This window comes from Saimiri boliviensis, chromosome 5 (assembly GCF_048565385.1).
Source record: "Saimiri boliviensis isolate mSaiBol1 chromosome 5, mSaiBol1.pri, whole genome shotgun sequence".
Lineage (NCBI taxonomy): Eukaryota > Metazoa > Chordata > Mammalia > Primates > Cebidae > Saimiri > Saimiri boliviensis.
In genome coordinates, this window is record NC_133453.1 from 79,593,262 (window position 1) to 79,612,244 (window position 18,983).

An 18,983-nucleotide genomic window follows, 5' to 3' on the forward strand; every position below is an offset into this window, starting at 1 on the left:
TCCTCCACAGAATGGTCTTAATTTTGACTGGTCTGATGGCACCAAATCCTCTTTCACTTTTTGGAAAGACGAGGAGTCATCCTTCCTTGGTGACTGTGTTTTTGCCGACACCAATGGACGCTGGCATAGCACAGCCTGTGAATCATTTCTGCAAGGTGCCGTTTGTCATGTGCTCTCTGGTAAGTTCAATTCTACTCAACTCAAAAATGCACTCTATGTAACTGCTGTATGCAAGGCACTGTGCTAAGCAAGGGATATGAGGATGAGTATAGTAAGAAGTCTCTGTCTTCAAGAAGCCTCTGGTATGGGTGGTGATATAAAGAAAAGTAGAACTACAAATGGTATAAGAGAGAAAGGAAATGTTATGGGGGTTATCAAGAAAAAGAATGTATCATATCCATTTGGAGAAAGGTAGAAAGGTTACTTGAAGGACACGGCAGTGCAGATGGGCCTTAATAAATGGTGGCTAATGCCTGTAATCCCAGCACTTTGGGAGGCTAAGATGGGCAGATCACTTGAGGTTGGGAGTTTCAGACCAGCCTGATCAACATGGAGAAACCCTATCTCTACTAAAGAAAAAAAAAATAGCCAGGTGTGGTGGCACATGCCTGTAATCCCAGCTACTTGGGAGGCTGAGGCAGAAGAATCTATTGAACCCATGAGGCAGAGGTTGTGGTCAGCGCCATTGCAAGCCAGCCTGGGCAGAGAGAGAGAGAGAGAGAGAGAGAGAGGGAGACAGACAGAGAGAGAGAGAGAGAGAGAGGGAGACAGACAGAGAGAGAGAGAGAGAGAGAGAGAGAGAGAGAGAGAGGAAACAAGAAAGAAAGAAAAAGAGAAAGAAAGAAAGGAAAGAAAAGAAAGAAAAAGAAAAAGGAAGGAAGGACGAAAGAAGAGAGAAAGGGAGGGAGGGAGGGAGGAAAGGAAATGCAAGATGCAAGTAGATAAATGGGTGGGTGTAGATGGGTAATAATGGGACATGGAAAGGCATTCTGAGAAAAGCCGGATGAAAATGTGGAAGGAAGACAGGACTGAGCTTGTTTAAAGCAAAGCTGATGTTGGGATTTGCCTGAATGCAGGTTAGGTGTAAAGGAGGGGTGGAAAATTAGATGAGAAACATGGGCTTCAAGCATGTATGGAGGACTTTGAGGATGCATGTTTAAGTCAGTGACTGATAGGATTCCAGAGCCACGATGATGATGATGATGATGATGATGATGATGATGATGATGATGATGATGATGATATTATTTGGATATTTACTAGATATCTGGCTCTGCACTTTATATAATATCTCATTTACACTTAAAGTTCACCTGGTCTATGCCTTGACTAAACATGAAATTTAAACTCAGAGCATTAAATAGCTTCCTGAATATCTCACAGCTGTCCATCACCAGTACCAAGAGTAGAAATCAAGTTTCCTACATAGAATTCCCTAACACAAGCTGGCCTTCTTTTAAATATCTCATTCAGTAAAAGTGCATGTATTTAGTTACATTCTGGGTATTGTAACAAATAATATATAAATTACATATTGTTAGATCAAAACAATTCAGGATTAAATGTAAATGATAGCCACCTGTATCTTGGAAAAGCTAATTTTGCTTCTGAAATACCATAGAAGCTGTCCTTCCTGTTTTTCCCTTTTTTGTTGTTGTTAGCACTTGCCTTTTCTTGGAATCGTGATCTTTCAATAACAATGCATTTATTGAATGCTTTGTGAGGTTCTTACTCATTTAAACTTCTCAAGTTTAAGAAAGGTGGCCATGTGGCTCGTACCAGTAATCCCAGCACTTTTGGAGGCAGAAGCAGGAGGACCTCTTTAGTCCAGGAGTTTGAGACAAGCTGGGTTAACACAGTGAGACCCCTTCTCTACCAAATAATAATAATAATAATAATTTTTCAATTATCTGGTCTTGGTTTTGTGTGCCTGTAGTCCCAGCTACTTGAGAGGCAAGGTTGGAGGATCACTAGACCCCAGGAGTTTGAGGCTGCAGTGAGCTGTGATTGTGCCACTGCACTTCTGCCTAGGTAACAGAGCGAGACTTTGTCTCTTAAAAAAAGTTTTTTAATTAAAAAAAAATTTTTTAAAGTTTTTGTTGCTAACTCTCTTTTATAGCTAAAGAAATCAAGTGCAAGGTAACATGCCCATGGCCACACAGCTAGTAAGTGGTGGAGCCGGGATCACAGCATGGATGTGTCTGACTCTCACGCTTGCTCTCTGAAATAAAGTCCCCCTGGAGTTCCCTCATTTATTTTATGTTATGCCATGTTATGATACTTTATGGAATGCCTTATTTTCTTTCATAGGTTTATTAGTGGGTAAGGACTTTTCAAATCTGTGATACACAGCACTGCATGAAGCGCATACATTTGGAAATCTCTTGCCAGCATCAGTCAGCTGCCACTCTCTCCAGGAGTCATAGCCCCTGCTTGTTCCAAACTTTAGGATGCTAATTGTAAACATGAAAGACAGCCACCCTCACCCAGGCAGCACCCAAACTAAGCCTCCAAAGCTGTGCATTAACATATCCTGTTATGTTTAAAGATTATTTCCGTCAGAAATGCTATAAGCTGGTTCTAGTTTTATAATCATTTACATGAAACCCAATATTTTAGAGTATTACCATGAAAATCTTGTTACATTTATTTATCTTGGTCTTTTATAGAATGTAATGTAATATTTATCTCAATAAATAAATCCAGTCACCACTCTGAAATCATAACTGGTTTTTCTTCACAGAAACAAGAACATCTGAACACCCAGAGTTGTGCTCAGAAACATCTATTCCCTGGATAAAATTTAAAAGTAATTGCTACAGTTTTTCTACAGTCCTAGACGGTATGAGTTTTGAGGCTGCTCATGAATTTTGCAAAAAGGAAGGTAATTGTTTTTGTGATGGTAAAAATGCTTTCATGTGCTCCTACTTGCCATTTCAGTAAACAATGTGAATTTCTTTATTCATCCCATTATTTAGTGACTTTAGGAGCAACAAAAACTATTGAAAAAATAAATACTATTGAAGTTGCTTGTTTGGAGAACAGCTACTATATGAAACAATGTCCAGTATAGAATTTGGTAAAACTAAGATGATGTCTCAGCACACTGAACTTTCCAAAGAAAATGTTCCTTTTGCATGCATTTGCATTTTGAATTTTGAATGTTCCCTAAAATTAATATTCTATGCCTTAACTTCTGAAGTGCAAGCTTGTATCTTTTTTAAAATATGGTTTTCTTTAAGTTTTTCAATTTAAAATCTCTTATTTACAAGGAAATTTTCACTTTTCAAAACCTGTGCTTTGCAAATAATGGTATAGGAAACATATTTTAAAGTATATTTACGTGTAAACACAAATATTCCTTTGCTACTTGTCTCTCTTATAGGATCTAATCTTTTAACAATCAAGGATGAGGCTGAAAATGCATTTCTCCTAGAAGAGCTGTTTGCTTTTGGTTCTTCTGTCCAGATGGTTTGGTTGAATGCTCAATTTAATGGTAACAGTAAGTGATTTGGGTAGAGGAGAGGACATAAATAAATACATGGTTGTTAAAGCTGATGATATTGGCATCTGTGAGCCAGAAAACTCTCCTTGGATACATGTGCTGTGAAAAAATAGCATGAAGCCTGAAGCCATTTGGAATCTTCCAAAAACAACATTGGAACCCTTTTCTCTATCCTTTTGTCTTTTGAAATAATCCCGAAATACCAAAAATAAAAACAAACAAACAATAACATGTTTATCGTTATCCTTAGCAGGAAGATGCTTGGCTGAAACTTTGTGTTCACAGACTTAGTCATAGCATACCAAAACCATATTTACTTGAAAAATCCCTGGTTTCTAAATGTTATAAAAGCACAATAGAGTTATGAAAATGTTTCCATGATAAACTATGCTGTTAAGATTCTTATTTGCTACTCATAAAAACCAGAGTTTGTAATAAAATGGAAGCATGGTATTATTTTCTTTATGTAATTGATGGTTATTGAAAGGTACTTGCGAAGAAAATTATTTTAATTGGTATGGAGAGCCTGTTACAGTGGTGTACCAAGGTAGGGGGTAGCCTACCCTTTCAAGGAGGAATTTTTAATCACCAGCATTGTTTAGGATTTCAAGCAGATGGTGATAATAAAAAGCAGACCGACTTTTAGTTAGTTTTAGTTTTAAATTATTTTCAGACAATACACTCCCCCTTATTGCCCACATATGAGATGGACTCTCCTACTGCCCCTAAACTCTTGGTACATGGCTGGCTTGCTATTAAAGAAACTGACTGTAAAATCTTTTTAGAGGCCAGGCGCAGTGGCTCATGCTATAATCCCAGCACTTTGGGAGGCCAAGGCGGGCAGATCATGAAGTCAGGAGTTCGAGACCAGCCTGACCAACATGGTGAAACCCTGTCTCTACTAAAAATATAAAAATTAGCTGGGCGTGGTGGCAGGCACCGTAATCCCAGCTACTCAGGAGGCTGAGGCAGGAGAATCGCTTGAACTCAGGAGGCAGAGGTTTCAGTGAGCCGAGATCACACTATTGTATTCCAGCCTGGGTAACAGAGCAAGACTCATCTCAAAAAAAAAGAAAAAAAATCTTTTTAGAAAGCCATTTTGTAACGATAAAGATGTTAGGACTTGAAAGGATTTTTCTTTACTCGGTTGGTTTTGTTTATCAAATGATTTCTTTAAATTGATTATAAATATATAGAATATTTCAAAACTCAAACTGTCACATTAAGAAACATGACAACCTAAATGAACTAAATTAGAACACTGGATCTAAAATAAAGAGGCAACTTTATTAATGCCTACCTTTTGATATTGAGTTCATGACTATATTTACTGAGTTGAATGCATCAGTTCCAGAGTCTCATTAAATTCAGGGGCTGCTTTTTATGGTTAATTCCAGTCTTAGTATGTTTGATAACCATGCACATAATTCATAATGAGTCAGCAATTTTCCCACAGATGAAACCATAAAGTGGTTTGATGGAACTCCTACAGACCAGTCAAACTGGGGCATTCGGAAGCCAGGCACAGACTACTTCAAGCCCCATCATTGTGTTGCCCTGAGGATCCCTGAAGGATTATGGCAGCTATCCCCGTGTCAAGAAAAAAATGGCTTTATATGTAAAATGGAGGCAGGTAGGTAATGTCAGAGAGTAATTCTTCATTTTGATTCTATCTTAACTAAGGTTGACCAACCTCTTTAACATTTAAAGATTTTAAAATCCAAGTTTAGAGAGTATTTAGATAGATTCTGACATTATTGTTGTGTTCTGTACCGAACAAGTCAGAGAATATTGCAGCTCCTTCTTTCTGTAATATGGGTAAAAAAAATCATTATAAATCAACTTAAAGACTATGATTTTTCTTGCGTCACCCTGGTTGATCACCTAAAGGGCAAAAAAGCAGTTTCCCTCGGCAAATAGAACTAGGAATGTAAACCAGCAACTTTCATTTGGGTGACTGCTACTCAGAATTTTTGAGGTTTATGTTTGGCCTCAGGAAATATAATGTAGGCTTACGTATATTTGTTGCAGACAAGGAAATGTGATTCTCTGTTGCAAGCATAATGTGTCATAAAAGTCACGTTTTAACTTAATCATGAGCCACATACTTAGTGTTTAGTAATAAAAAAAACAAATTTTATAAATCTAAGCTGGAACATTCTAGTCAGTTGCAAACAACTGAAGAGTTTTTTAAGACAGGGTGTTAAGGAGGATCACTGATGGTGGGAAAATGTCTGCAATAATTATAGCAGTTTCTAGGTGTCCTAAGTATTATAAAGGAGGGATTGCTGTGGCTTGGACTGCTAGAGAAGGCTTCCGACATGAAGTTTTGGGATCCCAAAGGGAGAGGAAAATTATAGAAGTTGGAACAGAAGAGGAAAATGCCCAGTGTGATTAAAGGCAGCAGCTAAGAATATGTTTCAGTGAGTGCAAACAGCTCACATTAGGGGGTGATGGGAATAAAATTGGACAGTAATGTAGGATACTGTCACAGAGTGCCAGGCTAAAGAGCTGAACTTCATGGTGGAAGAGACAGATCCCCTATGTGCTCTGTAAACACCTGTGATGAAGCAATAGAATTCATGAGGATATGAAGAGAAACATTTGTAATTTGAGTGATTGATCTAGGAATTCAAGAGGAAGGGAGAAATAGGAAGACAGAATCACTGGCCTTGGTGACTGATTCAGTGCTGGGAATGAAGGAGAAAACACTGCAGGTGTGGGCACCAGTGTTTGAAACCCCCACAGTGTGAGTCTTAACTCTGTGTGAAAAGCATGGCTAAGCCTAATAAATAGTGTGCCCAAATTATCACTAGCTTTTAAATATCAAAAACACCTCATGGCTTACAGGACTTGAAAGCTTCCTGTAATGCAGATAACACCTGTTTTATCCTTTGCAACAGCTTTCCAAGGTAGTGGAGCAATTAAAATACCCCCATTTTGCAGATGGGAAAAGTGCCTGTCCAAACCGAGGATACATCAAGGACTGCAGAGAAAACTCCCAGTTTCCTAAGTGCTCCTTTCATGCTGCCCACTGCTTCTATCCTAAGGACAAACACTCTTAACAGTCTTTCTGAAAGATGTATCTTTAAAGTGATGGTTATCCCAAGTACACTATACAAATTGTATGACTGTATTCAATTATCACTTGTATCCTAAAAATTTGTACATCTGATATACATCAATTTAAAAGAAGTATCTTCATAAAAACACAATAATACATGTTTTCAACAGTTCAGTGCAACACTATATGGTAGTCTTTTTATATTACAAGAACAAGTCTGGGCTGGACACGGTGGCTCACTCCTTTAATCTCAGCACTTTGGGAGGCAGAGGCAGGCAGATCAGTTGATGTCAGGAGTTCGAGACCAGTCTGGCCAACATGGCAAAACCCCACCTCTACTAAAATTACAAAAATTATCTGGGCATGATAGTGCACACCTGTAATCCCAGATACTAGGGAGGCTGAGGCAAGAGAAGCTTAAACCCAGAGGGCAGAGGTTGCAGTGAGCCAAGATTGCACCATTGCACTCCAGTCTAGGCAACAGAATGAGACCATCTCAAAAAAAAAAAACAAAAAAACAAAAAGCCTGTTTTTTAAAAATATGGTTTTGCTATTGGTAACAGTGTTGATTCTTTCTTTTTCATGTCTATCAGAGTGAATGAGCATCAGTAGGACATCAAGGCACTTCTTTTACTCACAAACCCATTTATTCATCTTCCTCTAGTTCATCCTCTGTATCTTTCTCTAGATCTTTATCTAGATCAAAAATAACAGTTCACATTTTGATGTAACATCTACTTAAAAGATGTGTTTTTACAGTAGAAAGTTTTAAAACTCCAACTTTTTGGATGGAGAAGCTGTTGCTCATTCCCCAAGATATATGAGATCACAAAGGTGAGAAGATGCTAATTTTAAAATCCTTACACAGAGGCAGGCAGATTATCATTGCTGAACAAACGCCATATAAGATCCCAACAAAACTGTGAGTTCTTGTATGCAGGACCTATATTTTACTCTAGATTTATTGCAGCAGTGCTGAGACTGAATGGAAAGTTCTTGGCTTAAAAAAAAAAAAAAAAAAGTGTGTGTTTGTGAGCACTGATAACGATGATTACAGTAAATCAAGGCTCAACAAACATTTTTTTGTAAAGGGCCGGCTAGTAAACATTTTAGGCTTTGGGAGCCATATGGTCTCTGTCACACGCCATTGTAGCACGAAAGCAGCTATAGCAATACATCAATGAATGAGTGTGGCTAAGTTCCAGTAAAACATTTTTTATAAAAACAGGTGACCAAGTTTGATCTATGGGCCATAGTTTGCTGACACCTGCTGTAAGCAATGGCATTTTTGCTGAATTTTTAAAAACTCATTTTAATTTTTGTATTTGGTTTCAGATATTCGCACTGCAGAGGAACAGCCAGAAAAAGGTACGTTTGAAACCATACAGAACATTCTGATTTTTCTTAGACATAAGATAGAAAGCAACTGTATGACAGTATCTATATTACTTCATCATCACTGAAGTTTTCCTTTTTTAAAAAAATCTCCTTTCAGGACCAAGTCACAGCATAATTCCTCTTGCGGTAGTACTGACACTGCTAGTCATTCTAGCCATTGTCACACTTTCCATCTGCATATACAAGCAGAATGGCGGCTTTTTCAGAAGACTTGCAGGGTTTCGGAATCCTTACTATCCTGCAACCAACTTTAGTACAGTACATTTAGAAGAAAATATTCTCATTCCTGATCTTGAGAAGTGAACAATAATAATGAGGTCAGAGAATGCCACAGCCACTGGGTGAGTAAAGAAGACTAAACAGGAGTCTAACCTGCCTTTCCCTTTACAGCCCAGATGCCATTAGAATGTGAATTGGGTCACTATTTTAATTATTCTTGAAGTGATTACTGGTTTTGAATTTTAACCAAATCAGATGGGTTTTGATTTATTCATTTCTCTAAACTGTGATCCATTCTTAAAAAGGAGGAAATTATGCATTGGTTATTATTCAGAAAGACAAGAACTATTAAAAGAAACTCCCTATTGAAAACTCTTAAACCAATATGAATAGCAGTTTTTGCATTAATGTGTCTCTTCTAAAATTTGGGAGAATTTTTAAAACAATCTGGTATCTATTCAGACATTTACCCACACTCATTGCATTAAGAAATACAGAAAGAAGCAAAAAAAAAAAAAAAAAAAAAAGTTAATCTTGTATATGACAGGAAAAGGAAAGGGCTTCTGAGAGGATTCTTAGTTGTTTCGTTTGAATTCACTTTTAATAGCAGGAGTTTGGAAAATACTAATTTCTCTGCTTAAGGGTCACAGATTCTGGGCTCTCAACTGATATTTAAAATGACATTCACTTTTATTAGGTCTAACGTCTCACGCTAAAGGAGAAAGAAAAACACCTTCCTTAAATGGCAAAGACCTTCATTAGCAGTACACTTTTATAAACAACCGTATAACTAAAATGTGGCCTTAAAACTTCAATTACTAAATGATGATTTAGTTGGATATTTTTAAATGTCTTATAGATAAGCTTAAAGTAATATATTGAAATTTTGTAACAGTTTTACTGTTAAAACTCATGGACTTTCTGAAAAACTACAGATATGAAATAATATATAATACCCTTAACAACTGGAAGATATAAAATGTAACTTGGATTTAAAGGAGAAGAGCTGAAGATCTGAATGATAGTCTCATTAGAACCAAATAGAGGATTGTTGAGAAGTACTAAATAAATTAGTAATCTAGATATCTCTACTATGTAAATGAGTTTAGGTGTTCTAATTAATAAACTATTTTATGGTAACCATCTCCTTTTATATGTCTAGTTCAGGGGTCCCGAAACTACGGCCTGCGGGCCACATGCGGCCCCCTGAGGCCATTTATCCGGCCCCCGCCGCACTTCAGGAAAGGGCACCTCTTTCATTGGTGGTCAGGAGCATCTGCATCCTGTGCTCCTGGAGTACTGTATATGGTGGCACCGCAAAGCGCGGCATCGCTCACATACTGTACTACTTCCGGTGACGCGGGACGCATGCGTCACGGCTCCGGAAGCGTGTCATATGACGCACATCTGGTCTGCGGCTGGGGCGCCCCACATCACTGGAAGCAGTGGGAACTAACAGCAGAAGTAGGAAGAAAGGCAAAGCACTATAACCATTACTACACAGTACAATGGCCCCCATACTGCCCCAAACGTACAACAACATAATGGCCCCTATGACCTACCTTTGCCCAAAAGTCTCCCCCCACATTACTACACACCATGTTTCCCCTATTATAAGACCCTGTCTTATGTTAATTTTACCCCCAAAAGACAGGGGCTGTCTTATTTTTAGGAGGTGTCTTATAATAGGGGAAACATGCAGCAGTGGGCTTCCCACAGAAGAGGCCCACCGCTGCTGCAGATGTCCAGGACGCTGTATACACAGTGTCACAGGCTGATCACCGCCATCCCTGTATACAGCACTGGAGGCGGTGCTGGGCCTGTCACACTGTATGCCGCTGTCTGGGATAGTGGAGGCAGCAGCACTGGCTGTGAAGGGTGTCACACCTTGCATAGTCTGGCCCTCCAACGGTCTGAGGGACAGTGAACTGGTCCCCTGTGTAAAAAGTTTGGGGACCCCTGGTCTAGTTAGTATAGATGGTAAATAATGATTATAATACTGTCTGTAAATAAAAAATTCCAGATCTTATTTTTCTTTGTTAATTTCTTATAAAGAAAACAGCTTCATAATCAATATCCAAAAATTTACTCATTACAAAACTGCTTATTGAATTCTATTAAGAAAAAAGTGTGCTGGGCATGATGGCATGCACCTGTAGTCCCAGCTACTTGGGAGGCTGAGGGAAGAGGATCACCTGAGCCCAGGAGTTGGAGGCTGCAGTGAGCTGTGGTCATGCCACTGCCCTCCAGCCTGGGCAATTGAATGAGACCCCCAACTCATAAAAAGTAACATTCTAGAAACAGAGGTGCTAAGGTGAGCAAGTTGGGGTGAGGTCTATCTTTCAATGGCATTTATTTTCTAATGAGGGAAAACTGACAGTACCTCAGTAAAGAAATGCATATGCAAAAAATAGCGAGTGGTTATGAAAATGAAGTAAGGTTCCATGATAGAGGGAAGCTGGGGGTCTCTCAGGGCCTCCTTAAAGAGTGCATTATAATTGTTACAACCAGCTGCCCCAAACCTGGGGCCACTAGTCACAAGGGGGAGCTCTGAGAGAAAGTATGAATGAATTTCTAAGAGGCAAACCACCATCATCAGAAATCGAATTTGAAGAGCATACCACTAACAATGGAATCCTTGTGGCCTGCAACAGTGAATCCAGCTTCCAAAAGCCGCTCTTTCCTACTGCTATAAGTGTTTAAACACTGGGAGAATCTACCTCCATAATTTTTTTAAAGTATTGGGACTTCATTTTTTAAAAGATGTTATCTTATGTGGCAGTTGCATATTTATTACTCAAAAGAATAATTGGCTTGAACTCACCACATGATATATAAGCCCCATTTAACAATCTTTTGAGTGGAATTAAAGTTCTGTTCTCTTCAATGGACTTGGTAAAACCTGCTAATCAAGCAGCCTTCCAGTCAAGGTATATAGTCACATATAATAATTTAACAAAATACGCCATTAGGAAAGTGATTTTGCAGAACAAAACTGTATTGCTTGTCAATGCTCCATACTTTGATGTTTAGTATTGAACAACATCTCCAGAGAATCTGGACCCATGGACAGATCCCACACTTCTTGCTATTACTGAAGTTGCAGAAATAGTACTGATGTATTCGGCTATATTCATATATATGCATTTTTTGAAACTTCTTTTCACATGTATGTTGTTGTTATTGTTGTTTCGAGACAGCCTCCCTCTGCTGCCAGACTGAAGTGCAGTGGCACGATCTCAGCTCATTGCAACCTTCAACTCCCTGGTTCAAGCAAGTTTCCTGTCTCAGCTTCCCAAATAGCTGGCATTATAGGCACATGCCACCATGCCCAGCTAATTTTTGTATTTTTAGTAGAGACAGAATTTCACCATGTTGGCTAGGATGCTCTTGATCTCCTGACCTCATTATCTGCCCACCTTGGCCTCCCAAAGTGCTGGGATTACAGGCGTGAGCCACCACGCCCGGCCTCACATGTATTTTTAATCTGAACTAGATTTTATAGCTATAAGATGAAAAGAAAAAAAAGTAGCAGGTAATGGGTATATTATATACTATCTGGGTGATGGTTACACTAAAAGCCCAGACTTTACCACTACATAATGTATTTATGTAACAAAATTACACTGTACTCCTTACATTTATGCCAAAAGAGTAGCAGGATCACAAATTCACACATAGTTAATATGCCCCTCCAAAAGTCCATTTTTCTTTGACTAACCTGAACATCTTTATAGACTCTGGGTAATGGAAAGTCTTGGGTTTTTCCAATTAACAGTGTCTTGGGCTCTTACAGTCACAACAGTCTTCTTTCAGGTTAAATATTTCTTCTCTTGAAGGGTCTGCTCCTTACTAAGGATAAGGTTAAACTGAATGTTTATTTAAACATTGTCTTTTGGAGTTTCTTTACTCTTCGCTAAGTGGTGGTTGGATATATGAGAACTTGTGTCCTGGTAGTGTTGAGGGCAGAAGGTGGTAACTGACTCTGGTTGTATGTTATCTGGTGTCCACGGAGAATAGCTGTCTGGCCTCACTCCTGGGAATTCTGCTGGCATCTGCTGTGAAGTCTGTAGTTGCTTTAATCTGTAGTCTGTTCTCTTCGATTTGGCTTCGTTCTGGCTGTCCCTGGTGCTGTCTTATCTCTCAAGAATTGGCTGTGTCTCCTGTTGAATTCCCATCTGGACACTGCAGTTCTTGGCTACAAGGCAGTCACTTCATCCCTGCAGTGGTGAGATCCTATTGGCCACCATCAGCTACTCTTTTAGTACAAGGAGGCAAAATGCCATACTGAATAATCCCACAGTCTTGGGAGCTTAACACAGCAAATATTTATTTCTCACCCACACCTGTGTAGGCTGGCAAGAGGACTTTGCTCTATTCAGTCATTCATGGGTCCATGCTCCTCCTATATAGCCAGCCCTCTGTCTCCTAAGGCCTGGAGTCCTCCATGGGCTTCCAATCTGCAGCTGACAAGAGGATGTTAACTTGAGACCATCTTTATGGAGCTTCCACAGGCTGTTGAAATACATCCTCTAAGTCAACGGTCTTCAAACTGGGGACACATGCGTAAGGTGTTGAGAGAAAGGCTGACGCATAGTCTGCTTATCTGGCACAGGATGGGAGTTACTGCAAGACCATGCTCTGTGCTCAAAGCAAGGAAGACCTCTTTGAAGCACCAGAATTAGACCAGACTTGCTGGCTCTAGCTGCAGCCTTTTCCTCTGTTTACTCAGTGTAGCTAAAGTAGAGCATGCTCTATACCTCCCAAGGAAATGCCAAACCACCACAGCTATAGATCATCTGCTTGATGCTTCACTTCCTTTTCACCCCCGACATCCCTGAGCACATGCTTCTTTGTTTAAACACTCAGTAAACAGTGTAGGTCTCCAGTGCTCGGGGCCTTCCTATCCTCCTACGTGCGATGGCCCCCTGGGAGCCCACCTTTATGCACTCTTACTTTTGTCTCTTAATGTCTTTGTCTCCACCAACCCTCCTTACTTCTTAGGTTGTGTCTGGGCTGGTTCCCCAACATAAGGAATACAGGAGCATGTGTATTTTAAGAAACTTAATTCCCAGAATCTTCATGTATATTTTTTCTTAAAGCTGATTTGCCTGAGAGCACTCCTGGTTCTTCTTTCCCACCTCTTTCTACACAAATGCCTTTTTCTACTTTTAAAAAGAAAAAGAAATGGCTTTCATTTCAGATCTTACTATGGGAAATCCTCCATGGCTCCAAAGAAAAATATTCAAAATATTAATGTCAGTGAAGCTTCTTTTAATAAAGAAACCATAAACTCATTATGTAGATCCTCATATCTTTCTCTGCGTTAGGACATTTTTCTGTTAAAGTTGAAGTAATGACTTAGAAATCAGTTACTTTGCCCCATGTCCATATTCTGAATTAATATGTATTGTACCTTGAAACAGCTGGAGTGCTAACTAACTTCATTAGGAAGATTTATCTCATCTATTCCCTGACTATTGTCAAAGAACATGCTACAGAGTGAAAGTGAAGAGCGTGTTGCTAAGAACCTAACATCTTATGTTATCCAGAAGAAAGTCCCAAGACTTGATTTATCTTAGATTTCCATGTGAGTTGTGAGCATGAGTATTAACAAGGTTATTTGAACTGAAAAATGAAATCAGAACTTTTCTGAACATTTTTTTTAATTTGGCTCATTGGTTTGACAACAAGGATTGACTTTACCAATTAAGTTTTATGGTGAACATTTTGTATTAATTTAATGAACTAAATCTGCTCCTCTCGTGTTCTGATTGAAGCTTGTAATATGATAAAGACATTTTAATAGAAAAATAGTATTGACCAAACTATAATGAATTAATATTTTACTTTTCCCTGCCTTCATTTGTATATCAGGTAAAGCACAGTGCCTGTACGTGAAAGAGTAATAGGCATAATGAACAGTTATTTAAAAAGTCTTAGTAAAACCTTTTAGTTTTACTTCTAGGAAATTGACATGAGTCATTCTAATGACTGGGTAACAAATCATTTTGCAAACAGCATGTTTCCAGTTCTTTGTTTTAAGGAAAACTGAAGGAGGACATAACCAAGCAGCTAGTTGATAGATGATAAAAAGTAATTTTTAATGTAGAATCACTGTTTTTTGGCACCTATGAGAAAGGAATTCAAGTAATGGATATTGTTATAACAAACCTTCTTTTATTCTCATCTACTTATTTATATGAACAAAGTTTACATGTTAGGCAGGATAGGTTAGAGTATGTTGTGGAAACAACCCCTGTAATATTAATGATTAAAAACAAAACTCAGAAGTTAATTTCTTGGCCTGTTATGATCAGGACACTTGCCTCCAAGCAGTAACTCACAGATTCAAGCTGTGTCCTACCTGAAGATCATGGAGCTTCCAATGCTGCTATGGCACTAGAGATCTGTTAAATTCTCGGGTTTAGGAAGCAACACGTGGCACTTCCACTGGCCTGTCATTGGCTGGAGTGAGTCACATGACCTGACCTAACTGAAAGGAAGTCCAGGAAGGCTTTTGCTTTGTGTGCTCAGGAAGGAGAGGATAACTGACTACAGTTAGCACTAGCAATCTCTACTAGAGTTTCTCAGCATATATACATATAAAAAAAAGAGAACAGAATTAATGCTAAACCTTGATGCATACTAGCAATTTTTAATTAATACTAATTAATTTTTATCTATGATACATCCATTTCATTAAGAGATCCATTTGCTATCATTTTAGTCTGACATATACTCATCTTATTTTAGATAATCTCTGTACCATATTTATCTTGTTCTGATCAATTGCATACTAACATAGTAATTGAAATGACAACTCAATATAGAAGAAAATGTATAATACAGAGCCTATGTTCACAGAGACTTCTTAAAAAATAATTTATATACATATTTTTACTGCAGCAAAATATGACAAGGTAATGAATAAAATGTTTCACAAATAAAAGTATATTTCATTAGGATAAAATTCTGTGGGGGAGTTGGAATGGAATTACAAGATTGAAAGAAAGTAATATCTCTGACTGCTGAAGAGGTTATTTGTGTGTATTTCTATTTTAAAATAGATTATGATAGAATTCAAATTGTTGTAGTGTCTCCAGTCAAAGGAACTTAGGCTTCTTGAGAAAGTGGCTGATTCCAGGTCTATGGTAGAAAAATACAACATGAAACTGGAATATCTTGTGATGGCAAAAAATAAGGAGGTGCTCACAAAAAGATGGGGCATATCCGAAGGGTACAGGGACAACCTGAAGGAGCTCCCCAATGGAAAAGTGGGAACAACTGGAGCAAAAAAAAATTATAATACTTGATTATAACCCATACAATAAATATCCATAATTATCCATATTTACTGGATATTTATTGTATGGGTTCTAATCCATGTATCCATACTGATACAAATGATTGAATGAATGAATGAATGAATGTCCATACTGATGTAAACAATTGAATGAGTGAATGAATGAATAAATGAATGAATGAAAAGGAGAGAAGTAACAGTTATTCTCTACAGTAGAATTACAATTAATGAATGTAGAAGAGATGGAAGAAACAAAAATCTCTATTAGGAAAATATAACAGTAATAATTGTTGTTGGCAAGATCTATACCAATTGGTGCTAAAGTTAATGGGTAAATGTTTGAAGAAGAACAATATTTGCATAACCTTAGAGTATTTCCCCCAAGATAATCACTAAATACAAAGGGAAAGTAATAACTTTACATTAGAGAAACTTCTTTAATCAAGGGATCAAGGTTAACAGAAGCAGTAATAAGCCATATCAGCATCATGTACCCCCTGTTATGACACATTGAGAAGATCACATGACTTCTTTGGTATCCTTCCCAATATGCATAATCTAAATTTAATTATGAAAAAACATTAGACAAATCCAAGTTGAGGGACATTCCACAAAATAAATAATCACTTCAAAAATGTCCGGGTCATGAAAGATAAGGAAAGATTGACGAAATGTCAAGAATTGAAGGACACTAAAAAGACATAATAACTACATGCAAGGTGAAATACTAAATTGGATCCTGGAACAGAAAATGGACATTATGGGGAAATGGGAAAGTGAAGTGTATAGTTTAATTAATAGTATTGTGCCAGTATCCATTTCTTTGTTTTGATGGTTGTACCACAGGTTTTATGAGATGTACCATTAGAAGAAGCCAAGGGAGGCTGTACAGGAACTTTCTGGACTAAGCTGGCAATTTTTCTATAAACCTAAAATCGTTTCAATATAAAAAAGTTAACATTTTGCTATGATATTAGGTTACATTGCATATATTAAAATGGTGGCAAGGCACTTTTATTTTTAAACATCATTAGTAATAATATTCTGAAAATTGCGTCCTAATTATAAAAAATGTTGGCTGTCAATATGCCTTCTTTCACAATTCTAAATTTATATGTAAGCCAAAAAGTTTGAGGACTGCTGCTCTGTGACATTTTTTCTCTCCTGTCTCAGATGATAAGCAGGGCAAAACCCTGTGTGTCTCCAGCCTACCTAACACACCATCCGCTTTAGCATTAGGGCCCAGACACGTCTTGCTGCAGGCCACGCTGGCTTCCATCTGCTGCTCTCTTTTCTCTGCAGTTTTCTTTTGTGTCACTTCCCTGTCTCATCAGCACTTCTAATTCTCATACTCCTGCTTATACCCTACAACCTTATGCCTTAGTATTAATAGGGTATGGCAGGGAAAAACTCACTTTGTTTCCATTCCATTCTTAGAGAAGAAAAATTGGGAGACATTTCCAAAATGGCATGTACATCAGAATTCTTATTGCCAACATTTACAAGAAATTTTTTAGGGATTATCAAGATACATGGTTGAAGTATTTAATCCCTCTTTCCCCACCTTTCGAGGATTGAGAGCAGGGGTTGGCAGGGCCAAATCTAGCCTGCAGCCCATCTTGAAACTGCCATCCCCATTCACTCACATATTGTGCATGACTGCTTTCACGCTTCCATGACAGAGCTGAGTGGTTGCAACAGAGATCAAATGGCCTGCAAAGCCTAAAATATTCACTTTCCGGACCTTTGCAGGAAGTTTGCCAACCTTTGATTTAGAAAGTGAAAACCTAAATGGGGAAGTCTTACATACTTTAACGTATCTTAGCAAGCACTGTTATGTTAACGTATATGGGCAGCACTTAAAATATATTAATAAGCAATTCTGATCAGTAAACATTTATTTAGATCCTACTGTGGCCCAGAAAGTGTCCTGTACTCTGAGGCTATAAATACTGATAACTCCCCATCTCTTCCCTCATAGAACTCAGTCTCAGGGGAGAGAAATATGTAAATAATAAGTACAATACAATGTGACATAAATAATATCAAGAGGAAAAGAATCAGAGAAAAAGGGAGGGGGGCTGATTAATTCTGTCAGAAGTAGAGAAGGGCTTAACAAACAATATGTATTAAATTGTAGGAAATGTTAGAAAAAACAGCTTTCTTTAATATTTTTTGAGTTAGAAAGCAAGTTTTTAGCTTGAGGTCAGAATATTTTTAGAGAAAAATTTTTAAATGTGCCTAAATCTGAAATTCTGGATTTAAAAAAGTGAAAATCCATATGTGCCTATAATACCTAATGATGAATTCTAATTACAGAAGAATGCCAATAACTAAGACCACAAAATGAGCCCAATGTATACCGGTGACCTTCTTTACTCAGAGTTAATTAACACAAGCACTTCTTTCTTGCAGAGCACTTTGCTGTAATTTAGAACAAATTAAGGGAAAAAAATCATTCAAGTGCTGTTTTCTGCACATCATGAAGTAAGCATGATGGACCAAAGTTAACCCATTTAAAATATTATCATCCATTTCTTGTAATTATGAACAGCAACACCATCTTTTTTCTTCAAAAAAAGACATCCTGATCTATGCTGTTTTCAATTTGTTTCCTGTGCTTTTATTTATTAATGGAAATTGATTTTTCAAGATTAATAAAAAATGTGTTTCCATTTCTCCCATTCTCTTATGTATATTAGATTTGAGTTATATATTCCCAGACATTTTTTCAATAAACATTTCTAATATAATACAGCAAATTGTTAAAGGACCATTTTTGATGTTTATTTCTGCCCCTCCCCAATCCTGAAATTGTGGCTTTATTGTCTCCACACAGTGGTTTGTAAATTAACTTGAGCTCCTTGAGTCCCTACTTCTAAGAGATTATTTAAACTTTACTCTTTACCTTCTTAGAATATAGAGCATGGTAGGAACTGGAAACCCAACTCCTAGGTTTAGGAAGCAGTGGGTTCTTGCCCCTGTGGACGTCAGAACTAGAGGGAGGGAGAGATAAAGAACCTGAAGGCAGAACAAGGAAAAACTCACAGAAAGAAATTGGGAGGAGTGGAAACATAACAAGAAATGTTGCCTCAGTGAGTCACCAAGGGCTTTGGAGTTCCTGGTCCAAAATGTGGTTCTGTGGAGGCTGAGGATAAACTTGTTCAAGACAGAGCACGTGTTATTAGATGTAGTGTTCACCCAAGCCACTGGCATTGGCAGTCCTCAAGCAAGGGCTCCTCTGATCAGACAAGGAATTGTTTCCTTCTCTTTTACTCCAGATGACACCTAAAGGTGCAAAAGAAAACCAGTCTCTGCACACTACCTAACAAAGGGTGCATCTGACCCAAGCAGAGCCTCCTGGCCACAGGGAAGGACCAGAGAGTTTGGTGAAACTGGTGCTCAAGGTAGAAATTCCCTGCGGTTGCTGCTGCAACTTACTAAATGTCCCAAGCGAAGTGAAGGAAGAAAAGAGAAATATTGAGCAAGAA

The 18,983-nt window shown here is 38.1% G+C and overlaps 2 protein-coding genes across 4 annotated transcripts in view; both read left to right on the forward strand.

Moving 5' to 3' along the window:
• The window catches only part of PLA2R1 (phospholipase A2 receptor 1), a 127,645-nt gene extending 119,079 nt beyond the window's left edge, over positions 1–8,566 (forward strand). For 2 of the 3 annotated variants that reach the window (XM_003921943.4, XM_074399623.1), the window contains exons 25-30: positions 11–179; positions 2,744–2,884; positions 3,386–3,502; positions 4,962–5,138; positions 7,905–7,937; positions 8,065–8,566. In XM_003921943.4, coding sequence (XP_003921992.3) covers positions 11–179; positions 2,744–2,884; positions 3,386–3,502; positions 4,962–5,138; positions 7,905–7,937; positions 8,065–8,270 — 843 coding nt within the window. In that variant the 3' untranslated portion in view covers positions 8,271–8,566. The remainder of the gene's footprint in view (positions 1–10; positions 180–2,743; positions 2,885–3,385; positions 3,503–4,961; positions 5,139–7,904; positions 7,938–8,064) is intronic. The other variant, XM_010329811.3, reaches the window with a different exon arrangement.
• LOC101046877 (CD302 antigen) overlaps positions 8,230–18,983 on the forward strand; it is a 180,980-nt gene continuing 170,226 nt past the window's right edge. Inside the window, exon 1 of the mRNA XM_074399622.1 lies at positions 8,230–8,308. Within this exon, the coding sequence (XP_074255723.1) occupies positions 8,293–8,308 (16 nt within the window). The 5' untranslated portion in view covers positions 8,230–8,292. The remainder of the gene's footprint in view (positions 8,309–18,983) is intronic.